Source organism: Bombus bifarius, unplaced genomic scaffold (genome assembly GCF_011952205.1).
Source record: "Bombus bifarius isolate JDL3187 unplaced genomic scaffold, Bbif_JDL3187 scf7180000008265, whole genome shotgun sequence".
In the NCBI taxonomy this organism is placed as follows: domain Eukaryota; kingdom Metazoa; phylum Arthropoda; class Insecta; order Hymenoptera; family Apidae; genus Bombus; species Bombus bifarius.
In genome coordinates this window covers 96,985-111,753 of record NW_022884550.1, presented here as the reverse complement: position 1 = coordinate 111,753, position 14,769 = coordinate 96,985, and the positions used below count along the sequence as shown (strand labels likewise).

Here is a 14,769-nt window from a genome sequence, read left to right as displayed (position 1 = left end):
CAATTGCATTATATTTTTGAATGAAAATGTATACTTATTTTTACATAGAAAGATTCCCCTCGTCATTCTACGCAAAGGAGTAATGGGGTACAATAGTAAACAAATTATTAATTATCAAGATATTTAAAAAAAATATTTTGATAATTTCTTTGTTATCGTTCCTTAGTTACCACCGAGACAATAAGGGAGCTTACTTTGAATCAGTATTTCTTTTGTGAACCTGTTTGAATTTCATAAAACTTTGATCAGACATCAAGATCAGTATGTCGTTTCCTTGATTTTTTCTAACAGTTAATATATATCCAATTATTATAATATATTCTATTATAACTTAAATAGCACTTAAAAATTAGTCGACACGTACAGAATATCTCGTACGCAGATAGACAATTACATAAGTACGGAAAATAACGCGTAAGACGAGAAGCAACCCAGCTGAAACACGTACCTTCTTTATTGTCGTAATTATTAGTGTACTTTCCCTCCCCTTTCGAGTGATCCATTCATGACATGCTTCTTCGTGGGTGGACTATATAAACGTTTATCTCTGTTCCTCATTCTTTCGTCATTCCTAGAAGTTCCTTCGTAAACATCGCGGGCACAATGTTCTGACCATTATCCTTGGTGAACCGTGTTTTAAAGTGCCAAAAAGAAAAAGTGCTCTGTGTTAAGCATTTTTCAATTTTTCGTTAAATTTTTATTATATTTTTACTTTGTTGCTTCTTTGTTTACTTTGTTTCTTTCGTTCAACTCTGCGAAGAATGCGTCGGTTTTCCATCATTTGGATAAGTACGTCTTTGCTGCCCCTAATATTGTTCATCGATTGTGCATTCGGCCTGTATGAAACGTCGCCTCATATTATTGTGATTATGGCTGACGATTTGGTAAGACTATAATATATTATTTAAAATTAATGCTCAACAAATAAGTTTCATTAACTTTTAAATTTATTTCATTTAAAATTTATATATTTTTAGCAAAATTATTAAACGTTAGCTTTATTATGTTTTGGTATATCGTATACGAAACTTTTATAATATTTGCAGCGAATTTAAATACTGACGAGTTAATCAAAATGTAAATTATTTGTACAGCACATAAATTTAAGAATTTTATAAAACAAGTGATTTGGTAAAAGATCAGCTACATCGCGTGAAATGGGTACTTGATATTTTAACGTTTTGCATTAGATCGACACGTGCCAATTTAATTTAAGAAGTAGGACATGACCTATTATAGTTGCCCAGTCCAGAAAGTAGATGAAAACTACAAATCGAAATAAAAATTTACGAAAGTTGTACTTATGCAAAGTGCAACCGTCCATATATTACTTATGCTTGTCTGTTTCGTCTAATTCACTGCAATTAATCTGTAGTACGAAAGCGTTTTGAATTAAAATTATCCTTAGTTAAGGCAATTATCGTGACTTGAAAATTACTTACGCCCCCTCATCTAACAAGGATGCTAGTGCTTGTGACTCATCCTAACCGCAAAACAAAAATCTCCCTCTTATCCTACCATGACATATCAATTACTACTATTATGCTATCATATTTTATTATTACATAATCGTTTATTATCTCATCCATAGATGTATAAGCGTAATTTACCTTGGGAGTATATCATTTTGACATTTGGCATGTTAGGAAACCAGGTTACGTTGGTATTCACTAATGTATCACCGGATTATACTAGCTTCTTTCTTACATATATAACCTATTTCTCGAATTTACAACTGGCTCAATTAGGTCACTTAGCGAATGTAATCTTGGATAATATGGCGAGAAGGTATTGTCCAATGATAATCCCTCAGAGTTACTAGGTTTAGATCTTATTCCGTGCAGAGTTCCGAAGACTTATCTGTTAATCCTTTATTTCTTGCCACAAGCGGGATTAGATAGTTTGTTAAATTTAAAGCGAAACAAGGAATATACCTGCACCATTTAAGCTGCGTTTTTATGTCTAATGAGTAGCTAACATTTCACGAAATCTATTTTATCTTTTAGAACAAACACAGGGTTCAATTGTTCTAGAACTTCTACATTGAACAGACATTTCCTGCCTCTTTGTCAATTGCCAATAACTTTAATTAGTACTAGCACTAATGTTACGTTACATTATAATTTAACATTGCGTCTAAAATTATGAACCCTATTTTACGTAGAAAATAAGTTAACTTACTTTGTAATGGTATGAAGATAATTTTACGATTTGAGGTTTATTTTGTCTGATAGGGGTGGAATGACGTTAGTTTTCATGGATCGAATCAGATACCAACTCCTAACATCGATGCACTCGGGTACAATGGGATTATACTAAACAGACACTATGTACTACCGTCAAGCACGCCATCCAGGACAGCTTTTTTCACTGGAAAGTATCCAATCCGTATCGGTACGTATTTGTACACGTTTAGAAGTATTATTATTTTGAGTTACGGGACTCTACCTGACTCTAAATCGTACTACGAATTTATGCTGCGTACACCTATAGTATACGTAACATCTCATGAATATTCTTGTTTAATGCAACATCAATTTTGTTTGCAATTGTTGATCTATATATAGGGATGCAAGGAGCTGACATTCGCGGTGGCGAACCACGTGGCCTGCCACTCGACGTCAAAATTTTACCAGAGTATTTACGAGACTTAGGATATACCACGAAATTAATTGGAAAATGGCATATGGGTTACTGTACACCTCAGTACACGCCATTGCACAGAGGCTTCGATACGTTCCTCGGTTTTTACAACAGCTATATTTCTTACTACAATTATAGCTATTCGAATCAGGTGAGATGTCAAAAGCAATGTGAGAGTAGCAAAGCAAGTAGAAGTTTTATAAGATATCTTATTTGTACACTTCCAGAACATGAGCGGATACGATATGCATCGCGGAGACGATCCAGCTTACGGGATGAATCGCGAATACGCGACAGACGTGTTTACCCGTGAAGCGATCAACATCATCGAGAATCACGAACTTAATAGGCCTCTTTATCTCCAGTTATCGCATCTTGCTGTTCACGCACCTTTAGAACAACCAACGAACGTGTACAACGATAGAGAGCTTATACACATTCGCGAGCCGAATCGTCGCAAATACGCTAGTACGTAGACGCGTCTAATTTAGACATAGCTGCTTCGCACTGACAGTAGTACAACTGGAAAAATGGAAATTTTAGAGAAGAGGCTTTTAGAAATTTACGAAGGAAACAATTCAGATTGGCTTCGTCGGATGAAAATAGGCTGGTCGCTAAAAGCCGCATAAATAGTTCACCTTTTCTGTGGCAGATCTCGTTATCTTAGTTCGTATTTGTACGGTTTACGATCTCATAAATCACACGACTAATTGAATGCGCTTGTCTTATTCTAGAAATGGTGTCGAAGTTGGACGAGTCGGTTGGGCGCATATTTCACGCGCTAGGCGAGAAAGGAATGTTGAAGGACTCCTTGATTCTGTTTCTAACCGATAACGGAGCAGCTTCGGTCGGTAGATACAGGAACTACGGCTCCAACTATCCCTTAAGAGGGGTAAGATCACGTCATTAAGACGGAGCTTCTATCCACTTGAAAATGAATCACCTAAGTTTCGGCATTCTCAAATTCAATCTCAAACTTTCGAATAATCGAATTTATTATACGTTATAATTGACATTGTACGTCAGAGTTTCGTGTCAAAATTTCGACGAAAGTGAAGTTACGCTAAAGCTCGAAGCATCTCGGATAATATCGGTTGAACGGGACTCGGATAACCGAGAGTCCACCGTATACATCTACATTTTAGAATATTATTGTTACAGACAAAATACACGTTATACGAAGGAGGCGTGAGAGGAGTCGCGGCATTGTGGTCGTCCAGGCTGCAGAAAGCAGCCCGCGTATCCAATGAATTGGTACACATAACGGATTGGTTGCCAACATTATACTCTGCAGCTGGTGGAGATCCGAACGATCTAGTTAAGATCGACGGATTCGATCAATGGCGTCTACTTAGTGAAGGACGTGGAGGTGGCAGAGATAAAATTTTGTTGAATATCGACGAAGCTGTAAAAACTGAGGGAGCGATCTATAGTCGATTTAAATTGTTGAGGGGTAACTACTAAAATGCAGAATAAAATAAAAACCACCGCTAGGGTGATCGAAGTCGACGAAGATTTCGTCCTTCTCTAGATAATTAGGGATTTTTCCTAAAAAATGGTTCAAGGTACCAACAAAAATAGTTATTACGACGGATACTATGGCGACTCTGGAAAGACGTTAGAGACGCTACCTACGTACACGGATATCGTGATGAAAAGTACCGTTTCTGAGAGTCTCACTTATCATTTGGGTGGTCCGGTGACACAACCGAGTACAATGGTACGATTACGGCAAGATGCAACGGTTCAGTGTAACGTAAATTTCACGTATTACCGCAGACAGATGCTCACGCCTTGCAACGTCACGGAATGTTTATTCGACATAGTGAACGATCCATGCGAAACAAGGAACATCGCGAAAACGTATGTCAGGGTGAGTAATAGGTATGAATACCTTTACGTTATTTCGGCTAGTCAAAGCGATATCAATATGTCAATGCGTTGCTGATCTAGTGCTGACGTTGTGTTAATGCAGTGCTGATGTAATGCTGATGTCATATCGATGTCGACAATGCGTACAGTAAATAGCATGAACGCAAGCACAGCTGAACATCGCTAATGCCATCCAACGTTGTGCCATCATTATCGATGTTCTTCGAGTCACAGTCTTCTATAATGATCGGCCTTGCGTCTCCCTCTCCTTTCGTTTCCTTTCTATTATTATTATTATTATTATTGTTGTTGTTATTGTTGTTGTTATTATTATTATTATTATTATTAAAAATCGTCGTTACGACCACCGATCTTGCTACATGATATTCTATATATTTTTATAATGTACTGATTTGTCGTCTGCAGATCGCCAGAGACTTGAACTATCATCTGGAAGAGTATAGCCGCTATTTGAAGAAGCAAATGGAAAAACCGATCGATTGGTTGGCAGATCCGAGAATTAGAAACGATACGTGGGGACCGTGGGTGAAATCAGGGAGTGCGCTGTGCAACGCTGCAGCTGTACTTGGCAACTTAGTCTACTACATCCACATATCGGTGATTTTGGTTTCGATATTACTGAGCAATTTTATATGACCATGCAACGTTTGTTCGAGCAGTGATTCTATAAGGAAATATTGTCGCAGCATCAAATGATTGTCGAAAATCGAAAATCAGTTGACTCAACTTGAAATGGCGCACAGAGTTTTAAACAACAGGGTAATAATTTGCCAAACTGAACAGTTTTCGAAGAGTCAAGCAGAACATATCTATTTGTGGTCGTTTTATCATCAGAAATTTTAGCAAAGTAAATGAACGTTTCAAAAGAATAGCACAATTTTTAATATTTTATGCTGCTATTTGTATTTTAACTAGTTCAATCTTTTATGTTCTATAATTAATAATTTTATATTGCATTAAATTTATATAAAATTAGACGTTTCTAGCGATGTAATATTTAACAGCGCAATCGGTTTGATTGTTAAAGCAAAGTGGTTACAGTTAGAACGCTAACAATTTGGAACGTAAATTGTTATTGTTACTAAAACAACTAGGAATAACGTTCATAGTCGAGCGATTTCATCGAAAGAAAATGTAAAAATATGGCTGGCAATGCTTCGGGTTAACTGGTGAATTATGACGATAAATATGATTAGCGAGGCAGAAATTGAAATAAATGGCTTCATATCTACGTTGTAATTAACGATTTTGCCGACCTTGCTGCGTAATTCAAACGAATATGTAATTTAGGTGCTTTGGACGATAGCCTTATAGCGAAGTATACTCGTTACCTGCCATAACTTAAGTCGTTTGTTTAGCAGTCGAGTTTTACGAGTTTATTATTTACGAAATGTCCATACTGTTTACTAATTCTGTTTAAATTAAAAATTATACATCTGATAAGAATTGGGAAAACGTTCCATTTGCATTACAATTCCAAGTTTAATGTACATACGCAAATATTTTAAACATGCGATTAATTTATTTACGTAAATACAACGATACGAGTTCCATAGGATATTTTAAAATACGAATAAAATAAGTGGTAGATCTCACAGAGAGAATAAAGTTATCGAATACAAAATAGTTTGTCAATTATTTGCTGGCACATTTCCCTTTGTACCAAAAGTAACTGAACCAAAAGTACATGTCTCGAAAGAAATATATTTCTAGACTGCTGATGTTGATATAAATTGAAATTTTTATGGAAGAAACTGAAGAAACGACGTTTAAACGAACATCTGTTTTGTCCTTTAAATATTATACCTAATACTCCACTTTGAATATTTTTTTTATATTATTTTTCACTACATTTATCCCATACATATTTGCATATCTAAACTATATATCTAATCTGTTCCGTAAACGCAAACAACAGCTACAGTTTACATATGCTTTGATTTTTCAGACATCCTACTCAAACAATACTCAAGCCAGCTACACGATTCGATAATATCAATAATAACAAACAATACATGGCACAGTTATCGCAAGATTAACGATATCTCTGTTTATCAGTTTTTTTTTTAATGTCCAATAAGCAATATCGAGCATTGAATTATCCTAAAGATAGTTAGGAATCCGACGGTCCCGTGCAAACGTGCTAGTACTCAAGGCGAAAGAGCGTATTATCAGAAAATCGCAAGGACAGATCAGTTCCATAGTTGCGAAGAATACAGGACAAAGCGGAACGTTCTCCTTGAGACGCGTGCTCTCGATAGTTGCGGTACAGGCTTCGGAGTTAAATGATCGCACGGTCGGCCAGTGATAATAGTTAGAGAGTAGCATCCCGGAAAATACTTTCTCCGCCGGCGGTATAAAGCCCCAGCGCGTTATAAGTGGCGCGGTATTACGTGGCAGGATCGTTGATGGTGAATCGTTGTGTCGAGTGGTGGTCGATTTTTACTTAGCTCCGGCAACGCGTTTATATTACGATCACGCGCGGTTCTACGAGGCGTATCCGCGAAAGTAAGTTCCGATTGGCTTTTTACCATTCCGAGGATCTTCGCGGTTTGTGCAGAAGGGACGTCTGGTCCATAGAAATTGTCCGTACGATAGCTGCAAACTTCATTTGCGGATTTAGTGACACAAAATACCTCCAAGATTCGCGCATTCACGCTATAACTTTCGTAGTTCGAACGTTTTATTAAATCCCTATTTTGCTACTAGGTGTTTAACACCATTGAAAGGCTATTAGAGGCGACGAGATAGGGATTTAGCAGTTAGATTTTGCTAGATAACGATATCTCTTTCGCAAGGAAGGAAAAGTCACGAAACTCGGTCTTCATCACAGAGATTTTCTCTTGAATCTTCTTTGCTCTGGCACTCGTCACGAGAGCCATTGCATTAGAGCGAATTAAAAGAACGCGCTGATCCATTCGCACTCTGTCCGATACAATTTGATATCGACGATCCAGGGTACCTGGTAACTGGGCGCTTGTTAAAAGATTCTTCGTTGATCTCGAGCGCGTGCGAAGACCGGCGCCCTGTTATGGCAAGTATCTCGATGAAGGTAAAAACTACGTGTAGAATGCAGCAAACTTCTGTTTTTCCGATATGATAGCCAATCGGAATTTATTTTCTGTACGCGTCTCGTATTTCCTCGTAACGTGCTGTTTTTCCTGCCTGTACGCGCATTAGATTGTTCGACAAGATTCTTCGGTTTTAGAAGGAAATAACAGATGCGCACCATTTTTGTTTTATACCATTTTACCGAATTATGTATGATCCATTTTATAGCAATAGAACAAAATCTGTCATTTCCTTGTAAAACGAAAGTTTTTACAGTGTACAATTTTGCTTATCGCATATCGTGTGAATCTTCCTGCAGAGATTCTTATACGGCTAGAAGAAGAGACCTGGACACGAGTAAAAACAAATGTCGAATTCTATCCTTAACTGCATAGTGTCAATGTCTGTGATTATTGCCTCAGGATGCTTGTTCTACTTCTACGTCGTACTGGCGAAAGAGGAAGCGCAGGGCCAGCAGCGGCCAAATATTATAGTTATCATGGCGGATGACCTTGTAAGATTATCCCTTTTTTTTTAGGTTTCGAAGACGTTCCACTTTGTCCTGCTTCCTAGGACAAATCTGTCGATGTGGCTCGTGAAATCGAACAAAAAGCGTTTAACAGGAAATCTGGCAATAAACGCAAGCCGAATTTTCTTTCACTTTGCAGGAACAGGTTCGCCAAACGTCGTACGACATGCTCACACCAATGATTTACATCGATCTCTTTTGAACAAATGGATAAAGTAACATTTCTATTCTGATCGATGTTAAAAGCGAGTTTATCGACCTGTTTCCTGATAATTTTATTTTCCACGAATCGGCCAGCGTCTCAGTTGCCTCATTTGTGTTTCATAATCGCGGATATTCGATCAGATTTCGTTATTCATGAATATTGCACACAGACGATTGAAAGATAAGGTAGAAATTAATTTCTCGATACTTCGTGAAGATATCCACGCGGTTCCATATTTATGAAATAAATATTTCGATTCGTGGAAATGCACACATATTGCTCCTCTACGCTTTCTATGTTCTCGATTTCATTTGTCGGACAAATATGGTTTCGACCATATGTTTTTGCATTCTTGCAATTGCGAACAAAGCAGCTGACCTGCAAAAACATAGCAGTGTATCGTTGCATGTAGATCAAGTCGAAGATCGATTAAAAGGCACGCGTGCATGTTGCACTCTCAATTCGTTCTTGAATACCAATAAGATAGATAATAGAGCAAACTTGACATAATTTCTTTAATCCTTGCGCTCGTTTCGTTTCGTTTCATCGTATCTAAGAACGTTTGACAAATACGATCGTAAATTTTATGTATGTTTATACAAATTTTGATCTTTTTTTATCTATGTTCTTCAAACATTTGGGAACAATCTGCTTTCAACAACAGCGTTGTTTAACGATTTTCACGACTAAGAAGTTGTCAATAAAATTTCGACGACTTGCTACGCGAGCCAAAGATAAGGTTTCTTTAATTAACTTCGTTCCAGTACGAGTAATTTTCGCGATCAAGGAAATGTCAAGATCTCGACGATTTGCCGCACGATTCGAAGATAAAGATCTTCGGTTAATCTTTCTCGAGTACAAATAACTTTTACAATCAAGAAACTTCGATAATTCGCTACACGATCTAAAGATTTTTATCGAATCTTTTTCAAGTAGATGTATGACGAAAAATCGGCAAAATTTGCTACGTGATCCAAAGGTAAGAGATTTCTAATTGATCGTTTCCGGTCGCAAATGATTTTCACGACAAACGAGCTATCAGCGAAATTTCGACAATTCCTTACACGTCCCAGAGATAAAGGTTTTCATCGAACCTTCTTTAACTAACCTATCGATTGGCGAACGAAAGACAATATTGAATTGCTGGAATTCCTCATCAAGGGCTGGAACGACGTGAGTTTTCACGGTGCCGATCAAATACCTACGCCGAATATCGACGCCCTGGCATACAATGGCGTGATACTGCAACGACATTACGTTTTACCGATTTGTACACCGTCGAGGACAGCCTTTCTTACCGGGCGTTATCCTATTCGGACAGGTACTCTATGAATACGATTTATGCGATCGATAGCCAGGCATTTGGCTCGTTGCTTTTTTATCAATTTTTTATCGCGAGCCGCGATTGTTAAAACCAGCAACCTGTTTCAAGTCAGGAGCTAGTTTCAAGCTTAGAATTATTCGAATGAAATACTCGCAAAATTTGACACAATTTTGCGTTACAAATTAATAACGATGGTAGCTTGCTGGCTATCACGAGAGACTCGGTTTACAATTGTTATTCTTATTTGCCTTGTACTCTCGATCGTACATCCTTCTGATATGGATGTTTACGCACTTCTCTAATCAGACATCTATTTATTTAACTATTTATTTAACTACAGCTATAGAGAATCGTCTATTTAATCCAATTATTTATCCCGTCTACTATGCATTTATCTAACTATGTTTATTTAACTCTTGACTTCTCAACGCTTAACTAACACTTATCTATAAATAAAATTTGCTCGAGCCATTGCCAAAGTATGATCGTTATTCGTCAAGCGTTGTAAGTGGAACTCAATGTCGTCTTTTGTAAGAGGTGAATGATCGAAAAAAGAATCGAAGAATATTGCCATGTTACGTGGAAACAACGAAGAACATACGCGTGGCTGAACTACGCGCTTAATTATTTTATTCACCTGTGACAGATAACGAGGAAGTCGTATATTCAAAACGACTACTAATAGTGCAATTAGTTTTCCTCTTTCTTATCATCAATGCGTGGAATTTTTAAATTGCTTCGGTGTCTCTTGCTCAGTGGCCTTGTACGTAATATTGTAAAAATGTACATTTGTATACAGCGTGTTCTGTTCAACTGGAAACGCAGAAACGTCTGGAAAAATACGAACGACACGGAAAAATGTTTCAAACGAAAGTCGTACGATATCGAGAGGGATATACTGTGCTTTTATCCGCCTGACCTTAATACTACATATTATATCTTATGTATATATTACAACATGATTTCTTTATTTTTAATTACCTAATTAAGCAATGATTAAGTTCAACTCAAATAAAAAATGTTATGGTATCGATCACGAATAATCTCAAGAAAAAAGATTATTCGACACCTGTACAGAAGATGATGTAGACTCAAGTACTTATAGGTTTCTCGATTTAATTATCGTTTAATAGGCTGTCTCACGTATAAGTGTTAATTATCGGGGATGTTTCGTAATGTAACGTGCACATTTTTGCACAACAGGAATGCAAGGCTACCCGCTGAAGGCAGGTGAAGAACGCGCGATACCTTTGAACAATACGCTCCTGCCAGAATACCTACGAAAATTGGGATACGCCACGCATCTTGTAGGAAAGTGGCACGTTGGCTATTATAGCGATTATCATACACCGGCCCATCGCGGTTTCGACACCTTCTTGGGATATTACAGTGGTTACATCACATACTTCAAACACACCATCAAGCAAAACGTGAGTTTTGTAAAATAGCGAGAATCATGGACATTTTTACCATTTTGTCTATAACGGAATATTTTCTCCACTTTGATGACCACTTTTTTATAATCTTATTATTATCAAATATATCTTTCGATAATTTCGATAACTTTTGAAGTAACGATCAAATATATTCCTATTTTTGCGGATCTTCATCATCGCCGTCCTTTTGCATCTATTTGATCCTCTGATATCGGTTCGGACCCGAACTGTGCGTAGATGAAAACTCCCTTTCCAAAAGAAACGATCAAGGAGAATGAAAATTCTTTTGTAGCTCCACGTTGGATATGATCTACATTACGACGTCGCAGGAAACTTATCCGTCAAGTACAGCCACGAATATATGACAGACCTTATAACGGAAAGGGCCGAAGATATAATTTTCAATCACAATCGCAGCAAACCTCTGTACCTTCAGTTATCCCATGTTGCCGCTCATTCTAGCGACGCTAAGGCAAATATGGAAGTCCGCGATGAAGAAGAAACGAACGCCACGTTAGGCTATATCGAAGACTTTGACAGAAGGAAGTTAGCAGGTACGCGACGAGAACAATTAGATCGTAGACGAGCACTGACTTTGTTAATCATATGTGTATACAGCGTGGCTAGTAAAAGTATTCGCGCGCTTGCCACGGAAAACCTTTACGTTTGTTATATAAAGTAGATTTTGAAGCCTGATTAACACCGTGTGAGACGTGGCTGCTGTTCATCGTGTGATCTAATTAGACAGAGTGTATTGTGACACGCGTGAGCCACTTCAAGAATGCGCAGACGGTACGAAAACGGCGAGAAAAGTACGAACACGCAACTGCTTAGCTCCACGGAAGCTGCTCGAAATCGCCACCCTCGTCTGCATGGAACCTCGTAGTTATCGAGTGAGAGAATTTCGCGGCATTTAAAAAAATCACAAACTGGTTGTAAATTTGAGGCAAGGTCAAATATGTTCAAGATTGGTCAACGTATGTTCGTACGAACCTTTCTCGTTGTTTTTGTCCCTCCTGTCTTCTGCTAAAGTGGATCCAACGTGGGGTGTTACGATACACCCTGTGCTGGTAAAATTTAAGCCCAATCTGAAAATACATAGGACGAATGAGAACACGTGTGAAGCACAGCAAGGGCTGATTCAGCGTACTAAAATAAAAAGAGAAGTTTATGTAAACGTACGACCTTGTTTTCGGGTTACAGTCTTGGTCTACTTTTCCAATCGACAAGCTTGTCATTCCTCGTACTTTTGCATTTAGACCTGACACCTTCAACTTGCACTCGAGCTTGGACCGTGACTCTTATATTTGTCGCCTTGTTTTCAGTGCATCAACTACTACTTGTTATATTCTCGCAGCATCTAAACTTTCATAACACGCGAATCCAAACAGAAACATAAAATATGAGTATTTATGTACGCCATAAATGTTACTCGTTGTACCTTATTGCAATGTATGTTTCCTTGTTTTCAGGCGTGGTTACCGCCATGGATGAATCTGTCGGTAGAGTTGTCCAGGCGTTGAGGCAGACTAACATGCTGGAAAACTCGATTATCGTTTTTATGTCTGATAACGGTGCACAGACTGTGGGTCTTTTGAACAATTATGGATCAAACTATCCTCTGCGTGGGGTAATATAACGCTGTATTTTATACTCTGCGGTTTCTTGTACGTTCTCGTTGGTACGCGTCAGGGTGTTTAAAAAAAGACGAGATAAATCTGCAAAATAATTAAGGAGTTGTTAAAATCTTTAGTGTACTTATCCTCTAGTTTGAGAGCCTAGACTATGAGGTATTTATACAGGACACAAAAATTGATGTCATTCAGTTCGATAGGAGTTATTTAAATAAGCAAAATCAATACTTTATTCTATCTAAGGTAGAATAGAAGTGATCGTAGCATCCATTTTCAGCTGAAGTTCACGCTTTTCGAGGGCGGAGTTCGTGGAGTAGCGTGCGTTTACTCGCCAGCGATAAAAAATCCGTCCAGAATTTCAAACCAATTGATTCACGTGACCGATTGGCTACCAACATTTTACTCAGCTGCCGGCGGTAATTTGGAAGATCTGGAGGAAAATCTTGACGGTGTGGATCAATGGGCCACTATCGTTTCTGAAAAAAAGACCAGGCGTAAGAACGTATTATTGAACATCGACGAGAAGCAAGCTCTTTCTGGAGCTCTAATGGGAAGATACAAATTGATCAATGGTAATTATCCTTTTTTAATTGATAATACATTTTCTTCTCCTTGTAGCGCGTTCAAGCAGCTCCTGTCGTAGCCTTCGCATGTTCCGGCTCACCCTCTATAACATCAAATTAGGTTTAGTCGCTACTGACAAATATCGCCAGTAAATAATCGCGTATTGTCGATTCGTAAATCGACTATCAATGATCCTGTCCAATTAAACCTTCTCTCTTGTACGTAGGAGCGAATGTTTCGTACGGCGATTACTACGGCGACAGCGGCACGAGCGAATCGTACCCAGAGTACAACGTATCGAACGTTTTGCATTCGGCAGCCGGTTCCGCTCTTGCCAGCGTTTCGAACGCGACGTTCAACAGCGAGCATATAATCGACCTTCGACGAGCGGCCACGGTTGTTTGCGATAATTTTACAAGTTATCCTAGGTGCCTGGACAGATGCTTGTTCGACGTCTACAACGATCCTTGCGAAACTACGGACGTGTCGCGCGAACATCCGGAGGTAAATATACACGCTGAGACCGTATTTATCCGAACTGTTTGGAGACGAAGCGATCGTATCGGAATTTGTTTATTAGGCCGGAAGATCTAACGTTTCGTACGAGATAAAAATCGGTACAAGTAATCAAGCATTATCGCCGTAATTACGTTTTTTTATTTTCTACGTTTATTTTCTACCAAATTTAGTGGATATCTATTGCAATCGTATCTGTTGTACTCGACTTGAGATTATTCTGTAAGGAAATGTTACTTTCTTCGTAGGTTGTCGACGAGTTAAATCGCTTCATCGCTGAGTACTTCGCAGTTCTAAAGACTCAAACGTCCGGTCTAGTGGATCCACGTTCTTATCCCGAGCACTTCAATGGAACCTGGATGCCCTGGATAAAATTACCCGACGATGAAATTCGACTTCTTAGCGGTCGATAATCTGCACGGAAAACCGTGAAAGATCTATACGGAAGAACGATACATCGCGACACGTATCAACGTGTACAGAGAAGCAGCTTTACACGTTTGATCACGATTTCGTACGAAGCCTCTATACGTCGAATTTTCGTTTGTTAAAGCATCGTTTTTATTTGTTAAATAAAAAATCGACCGGATGAGACGGCCATTAGGTACTAATTTATTGGGTACTGATAACTAGCGAACCATATGAGGTATCAGTAGCCGAAAGAGTATTTTTCTAATTTATCCGCTGCTTTAACAGTTTGGGAGAAGAGCCAGTGAAGCGAGTGCACGAGGCTCTAGATTCGAGAAGCAAGCGATGGGGTGGGAAAAAGTTTATCGCCGGGGGACTAATTCCTTTTTTTCACCCATGTTATTATATACAGATTATGCAGATGAGAAGCCGTCCTCACGAAACACCTTGATATCAATTTAATTGCATCGGTATCGAATTAATTAATCTACATCCACGCGGATACACAACTTCCGACCTTCAATTTGTTTCAATTTAACGTGCACACGATCGCTATGACTAACCAT

General features: G+C 38.4%; 2 protein-coding genes across 5 annotated transcripts; both read left to right on the top strand.

Annotated features, from left to right (window-relative positions):
* The first annotated feature begins 558 nt into the window (after nt 1–558).
* LOC117211943 (arylsulfatase B-like) lies at nt 559–6,160 on the top strand. The gene is made up of 8 exons (XM_033456299.1): nt 559–884; nt 2,235–2,394; nt 2,568–2,794; nt 2,871–3,111; nt 3,378–3,535; nt 3,805–4,096; nt 4,209–4,516; nt 4,942–6,160. The coding sequence occupies exons 1-8, from the start codon at nt 762–764 to the stop codon at nt 5,170–5,172; spliced, it is 1,740 nt and encodes a 579-aa protein (XP_033312190.1). The 5' UTR covers nt 559–761; the 3' UTR covers nt 5,173–6,160.
* Nucleotides 6,161–6,382: 222 nt separating this feature from the next.
* Nucleotides 6,383–14,406, top strand: LOC117211944 (arylsulfatase I-like). 4 transcript variants are annotated; one of them, XM_033456304.1, is made up of 9 exons: nt 6,383–6,947; nt 7,907–8,101; nt 9,483–9,642; nt 10,849–11,075; nt 11,374–11,635; nt 12,554–12,711; nt 12,993–13,287; nt 13,506–13,783; nt 14,044–14,406. In XM_033456304.1, the coding sequence occupies exons 2-9, from the start codon at nt 7,955–7,957 to the stop codon at nt 14,206–14,208; spliced, it is 1,692 nt and encodes a 563-aa protein (XP_033312195.1). In that variant the 5' UTR covers nt 6,383–6,947; nt 7,907–7,954; the 3' UTR covers nt 14,209–14,406. The 4 variants fall into 4 exon arrangements, with proteins under 4 accessions (XP_033312195.1, XP_033312194.1, XP_033312192.1 ...); XM_033456303.1 differs by having other exon boundaries at nt 6,383–6,967; XM_033456301.1 differs by having other exon boundaries at nt 6,383–7,044.
* Nucleotides 14,407–14,769: the final 363 nt, after the last annotated feature.

Coding starts and splice junctions, on each gene's coding strand:
- LOC117211943 (XM_033456299.1), top strand. CDS start 762: ATGCGTCGGTTTTCCATCATTTGGATAAGTACGTCTTTGCTGCCCCTA. Junction 3,112..3,377: donor GAATCGTCGCAAATACGCTA/GTACGTAGACGC, acceptor GTCTTATTCTAG/AAATGGTGTCGAAGTTGGAC. Junction 4,517..4,941: donor TCGCGAAAACGTATGTCAGG/GTGAGTAATAGG, acceptor TGTCGTCTGCAG/ATCGCCAGAGACTTGAACTA.
- LOC117211944 (XM_033456304.1), top strand. CDS start 7,955: ATGTCGAATTCTATCCTTAACTGCATAGTGTCAATGTCTGTGATTATT. Junction 8,102..9,482: donor TTATCATGGCGGATGACCTT/GTAAGATTATCC, acceptor TTCCTCATCAAG/GGCTGGAACGACGTGAGTTT. Junction 11,636..12,553: donor TGACAGAAGGAAGTTAGCAG/GTACGCGACGAG, acceptor CCTTGTTTTCAG/GCGTGGTTACCGCCATGGAT.